Here is a 6,734-nt window from a genome sequence, read left to right on the forward strand (position 1 = left end):
TATCAAGGACTAAATCACAATATAAAAAAGAAGATGTGGTATGACGGCCAATGTGACAACTATTCACGAGAGAATAAATGACATAGAAATTAACAACTATAGGTCGGTCACCGTACGGTCTTTAACAATGAGCAAAGCCCATTCCACATAGTCGGCTACAAAACATAGAAGAAACGCGTTTCTCAAAACCATACGCTTTTATGTTTTATATCATGAAAGTTATGAAACAATATGAGCTACCATAACTACACATTACTTATTTATCTAGTTTACAGAAATAGTCATTTATGTTTCACCGTACATGCTGTACTAGTATTAAACTGTTTTGCTGATAAATAAGAACAGATAGAAAACAAGTGTGTATCCATTTTAAGATTGATACCACATGTACAGTAAATAATGACAGATCTAAGTATAGAAAGAGACAACTTTGGAACAAAAAGATTAGAATTACATGAACTGTTACTATCTAGCGAGACCAGCAACGTTAACGCGTAAATCATCGTCAATCTGTAACGCGAGCATCATCCGTAATATACTTGTAAAGTCATATGTCAATTTGAAAGTGTCAAATGCAAGCTTTTTAAAAAGTAAAATCACAAACATACTGAACTCTGTGGAAATTTCAATCAAAAAGTCCCTAATCATATGGCAAAATCAAATGACAATACACATCAAACGAATAACTGCCATATTTCTGACTTGGTACAGGCATTTTCAAATGTAGAAAATGGTGGATTGAACCTGGTTTTATAGCGCTAAACCTCTCACTTTAACGACAGTCTCATAAAATTCCGTTGTATTTACAACGATGCGTGTACAAAACAGAATAAAATAGTCAGATATGGGTACAGCAGTTATCACTGTATTACAATCTTAAAACAAACAATTTTACAAAAAAGCACAAAAGCATCTATCAATTTAAAAACACATTCATTGCTTCGCGTATCAAATCACCAAAACTGGATTTTGTTTTAATTTATGAAAATGCTACTATTGTCGAAGCAAACACTAATTCTGTTATGAAAAATGCTTTACAGGAAAAAAATATCGATCACAGAGTTTCAATTTATTACAGAGTTCCCTTTAAAGTAAATTCACAGTCATTGTAGTACAAAAATCTATCACAAAAGTAACTTAGTACATGGGAATCGTTGTATCTATTTCGGAGAATCAATGAGTTAGGTAAATTTATTTTTATAAATGCACATCTATAATTGGTCTTTCACAGAAGAAAAACACCAAGATAAAGTTATTACGGAAAGAAATGATCCAATAATAAAAATTGAACAACAACAAGACATTTTTATTGCATAATTAAAACGGATCTCCAAGCCTGAGTGATATCGTCTATTAGTTCAGGAATGCACTGCAAGTATAGTATATATACAATGTACATAAACACGAAGTCTCAATGAGTTATTTATCGAACAGTACAGGTGCATCCATTGTTAAAAATTAAAACAAAATGGTGTACAAAATTGTTGCTCTTCTTTGTCTGGTTGGATCCCTTCATGCAAATGATACTTGCGAAGAAATTACAGCACCAATGTGTAAGAATATCGGATATACTTTGACCAAGTTCCCTAACAGTTTCGGTCATGAAAAACAGGATGACGCTGGACACGAAATACACAAGTTTAGCCCACTAGTACAAACGGGATGCAGTCCTTACTTACAACAATTTCTGTGTGAGCTGTATATTCCTCAATGCGATCCATCTAAACCCAATATTCCGATCACTTTACCTTCCCGACAACTCTGTGAGAAAGCAAAACAAGGTTGCGATTCAACAGCCTCAGATTTGGGAACCTCTTGGCCAGAGGGGCTAAAATGTGATAAGTTTGATAGTGAGTATATAGTTTATAATTTCATTAGTAGAATTTATAGAGCTGAAATAAATGAGAAGCGAATATCCAAATAATAATATGTAACAATGTCTGTTTTTGTCGTTGGTTCATGTCTGTCATATTTCTTTTGTTTTTTTGTTTTGTCATTAATAAAGCCGTTAGTTTTCCCAATTAAATTGTTTCATATTTTTGATGTCGGGCCTTACAGAGCCGACAATACGGTATGCGTTTTTCTTGGTGCTTGTAGTAGTCTCGAACATCTTAAGTTTTTTGCAATAGTGTTCATTTCACACATAAAGTCTGTTGTATTCCTGTTAAGGTTGTCTGGTTGACTGTTCTTATATAATTTCAAGACAACTGAACTGCATCAAAATATCTATAATCTCACAAAACAAAAGTTGAAAGTTAAAGTTTTATATACAATATGAGAGCATACGTCTCAAGAGCAGAACCCCTTCGATATATTTATGTATCATTACATGATCTTACTTTAGTCTATCTTTTTAATGCTTCACATTGTAGTTTATAGGAAACTTTTACCGCTTACCTTGCGGTAGGAACATTTTCCATTTATAACTGATTTGTAGTTATTTCCTTGTACGTGTTTTTTGTATTGTTTTATGGCCTGAAGCTTAAATATCTAATTTCTGAACCAGGCTATCTGAAAACTGGCTGCTCGCGTAGTGGCTGCTAGCGATTGGCTGCAAGCTTGAGTCTGGTAATTTCTATCCATATCTCGTTCTTTTTTTGTTGAATTTATTTCTATTTCTTATTATTAAAATGCAAATCCTACGGAGAAAAAGATGGGTCCTGTGTTGATATCTTTTGCTTATATCATGTCTTTGGTTTGTATTTAAGATGACCCTACTTTAGATGAGGATGAGGATGACGAGCAACTTTCATCAACGTTTCAACTAAGCATTAAATATTCCTCTAATGCTATAACCTTTGAATCCTGCTGTCACGTGTATTATTATTCGTAAGTATGATATGTAAAATATAGATTTTTTTTTAAATTTTAATCTAAAGCTTTTTATTTCTATTAATACGAAATGAAACCAAGTGATCATCGCATAATCTTAAATTACATGTATTAAAAGTTACATGGTGTGCTAGTGACAGAATACGATGTATATGGGGTAAGTAAAGTCCATGTGGGGTAAGAGCGAAGCTAAATTCGGAATATCATTTTCTTTGATCGATATTTCCTGCTGAGGATTACAAAACACTTTTACGTGTCAAATGACAACTTACGAAAAACAGAGGTTCGAACAACTTGTCAAGGCCAAATTCAATACTTTAAGACATTTTTTTTTATTATTATACATTTCAAAGTTATTTAGAACAGACCACTTTATGCTTTATCAAAAAAGGTGGCATGCATTTAGTGTAAAAAACCGGGTTATTAAGTTAACTTTTCATTTTCAAAGTTATCTGACGGACTTCTAAAATTGTTGAGGTTAAGGTTTAATAACTTGTGCGCACAAGCTAGTATATCTGGTACGCACAAGTTGTCATTTTATTTTTGCGTGGCACTTCAGGGCTTCTGTGTGTCAAAGACGTTTCTGTTAAAAGTTTTTAAAAAATTCTTATAAAAATGTCAAAACCTTTGTAGACAAAAGACATTCTTCTTGCCTTCGGATGAAAACGTGATGGTGAAAACAGCAGACGTTAAATCGTCCAATGAGCCTAAAGTCACGTGGAAGAGGGAAAGCGGATCTAGACGAAAAGGTAATATTTGTAATTTGTATTAAACAATAATTTTGTTGTTTCAAATCTTAAAAAAAAATTTAATATGCTGAATATTAAGAAACCGAAAGGGAGGGGCGATAAATAAAACATATACTATGGTGAATAGAATAACAAGTGACGGAATAGCAAAATGCAAACCATATTTTCCAGAACGTATGCGATTAGCAATCCGAACGATGTGATCAAGTAATGTTTTCCGGAAGAATACATCATATTATTAATGACCTTTAAGTCTGGCTACCACAGTGATAAGTAATATTCCTTGATCAAAAGCCGAAGAAAAACGTGGCTAAAAAAACCAGAAAAACAAGACTACCAATATTTTAATAGAAAATATGTGTTCCATTTGTCGTAGACACGACATCTTCAGACTACGTCAAGCAATGTTTTGCCAATTACTCTTAAGGTTGTCGTAAATATACATTGTAGACACACCCACTTTTTTTTTATCCTTACTGCCTATTTAGTGAAATAATTGTTTACTTGATTAATGAAAAGTTTTTGATCCTTTTCATTTTAGGTTACTTTTGATAATTTATACCGGCCGAAAAATAAGTTTCAATTTTTTCTTAAACACATTAACATTATCATAATGTAGTGTATTTATAGTTCAAACTTTATATAGCAAAATTTACCGTTGAAAATATATGTCAAAATTTCCAGAAAATCATTATTTTCGTTTCCCGTTTTGATAACAGTAGACCATTTGTAATTTTTATAGGTGATCATTCGACTTTGATAATGGTAACTGGTTACACGGAGTCTTCTAACAAACAAGACAACCAGCCTCATATTTACACCAACTGGATGGTAGCTAACATTGCGAACGGACAGGTCTCCAGTGGAATAACAGTCAAAGAATATGAGGGACCTCAACCAACTCCTAACACTGACAATAAAGTTTACTTCCTATTATATCATCACTCAAAACCTCTAGAAATCTCTTCATTAGGAAAATACAGCAATCCGGAAAACTCAAGGTAAAGTTAAAATTTTTAATACATGTAATGCTTTTAAATAAATTGAGACAAATACGAATTTAATTTAATGAAATTGTGGAATAAACTTTAATGTTATAAAAATAAAATCCTCTTTAATAGCTATTGACAAAAACATACCAAGGGTTATTATGTTCCTAGTGTCTGTGCTACTAAATATTGTGTCACGTCCTTAGTCTTTTTAGTACACATTTTGTTTTAGTAGGGCAGCTGATGCACGACTGGGTGTGGGATTTTCAGAAAAGCAATAATAAATTTTTTTTGGCCGATCAATGCATTTGAATGGGGCATAAAGCTGGAACCCCCCCCCCTTTACTCTAGGTTGGGAACCCCCCCCCCCTTTTTAAAATGGCTGGATCCGTCCCTGTTGGGTTATAATGGTCCTTGAAAATCGTTTGATCTGCGATAAGATTTGTTTCTAAGGCAAATGTTTCATACAAAATCACTATACTTTGAGATGGCTTAAATTAGCAAGATCTTTCAACAGCACAAAACATTGATTTTATGAAGTAAGGCAAAGAAATATATATGCTGCTTTCCTGCTTCCTTATAGGTAAAATTATTGTTTTACTTTATTTGTTTACATATATTATATAGAGAAGTACACTTGTATTTTTCGGAATGACCAGTGGCAAATATTACATTCTCAAAATTACTTTTAAATCACTTAGGTAATTATAATCGATCTTCAGCTAGCATTTTCATGTAGCTATGAAGGAAGATTTTTTTAAATGAAGTTAAGTGGACACTGTGGCTCATGGCAAGCTTCTTCTTTATCTCGATATATAAATCAGGTGTGGGTGCTGTAGGTTTATATAAAAATAGAGAGATGTGATATGATTGCCAATGAGACAACTATCCACCAAAGTTCAAATGAAGTTGTTGTAAGCAAATCATATGCAACCATTTGCCAATTAGCAATGAGAAAATCCATACTCTCTGGTCGGCTATAAAAGTCCCCATGCTTCCAATATAATCAGATAATCAGAGGGTCCAGTTTTAATGGTTTTTCTGTATATTTTATATCATTTTGCCCATTACTATATACATGTATCTATAATAATTCTTTACAGTTATTGCCCATTATTCTCTATTTGTGATATTTAAGAACCCCATTATATCCTATTCCTAATTAGGTCCATTTTCTGCGCTATGGTCTATATGTCCATTATTCACTATTCTTCAAACCCTATAGCTATTCAGATCGCCATAAAATTAATATTAAATTTTAATCTGTATACATAATTATCAATATATTCAAACATATATATTTAGATACCAGCTGGATATAGACGCCATCTTGAAGGATAACAACATGGATTTAACAGCCTCAAAGTATATGTTAATGGAGGTCGATGAATATTCTCGGTTCAAATCGATTCAGGACTCACATAGGCCCGAATCTGAAGTTTGTAAAGGTGTCATTGGATACCCCAAACTATGTGGAAAGACATTACGTAAGAATGTCCAATTAACAATCAACAGGAAGAGATAAATGCATACGTGTTTCTCTTTCCTCGTTTTTATATAGATTAGACCGTTGCTTTTCCCGTTTGAATGGTTTTACACTAGTAATTTTTGGTCTCTTTAAAGCTTGCTGTTGGTGTGAGCCAAGGCTCCGTGGTGAAAGCCGTACCTCGACCGATAATGGTTTACTTTTATAAATTGTTATTTGTACGGAGAGTTGTCTTATTGGCACTCATACCACAAGAACTATATCTAATATCCAAACCATATGATAACATTTCAGTTGTAAGTGAAATTATCTGTAATACTGGTAACTGTTTTGTGTCATATTATATTAAACTTTTAAAAAATGAACTTTGCTAGTCTTGTATGTTTCTTAAATTAAGGTTCATTATTATGTTTAAGAGTTAAGTATGACGTCCATTTTCACTGAACTAGTACACATTTGTATTGAGGGGCCTGCAGGCATACTATAACGTATCTTTCAAAGATTGTTGGAGATTTAGCTTCCGCAGAATTTAAGATTTTTGATTAAATGAGAAAATAATCATTTGGGTGTTGATATATTTTTATTTAAAAAGCATAACTGTAAAAGTGTTTTAGTTTTATTGCTGTCAAAACATCAATGAATACCTTGTCATGATTAAGTAACAAAATATTGACCATT

General features: G+C 32.7%; 1 protein-coding gene across 1 annotated transcript; it reads left to right on the forward strand.

The window, feature by feature from the left end:
- Positions 1-1,221: 1,221 nt before the first annotated feature.
- On the forward strand, positions 1,222-6,530 carry LOC139528283 (uncharacterized). Its single transcript, XM_071324195.1, has 5 exons — positions 1,222-1,850; positions 2,709-2,829; positions 3,466-3,581; positions 4,324-4,582; positions 5,876-6,530. The coding sequence occupies exons 1-5, from the start codon at positions 1,469-1,471 to the stop codon at positions 6,093-6,095; spliced, it is 1,098 nt and encodes a 365-aa protein (XP_071180296.1). The 5' UTR covers positions 1,222-1,468; the 3' UTR covers positions 6,096-6,530.
- The last annotated feature ends 204 nt before the right edge of the window (positions 6,531-6,734 follow it).

This window comes from Mytilus edulis, chromosome 6 (assembly GCF_963676685.1).
Source record: "Mytilus edulis chromosome 6, xbMytEdul2.2, whole genome shotgun sequence".
Taxonomy (NCBI): Eukaryota; Metazoa; Mollusca; class Bivalvia; order Mytilida; family Mytilidae; genus Mytilus; species Mytilus edulis.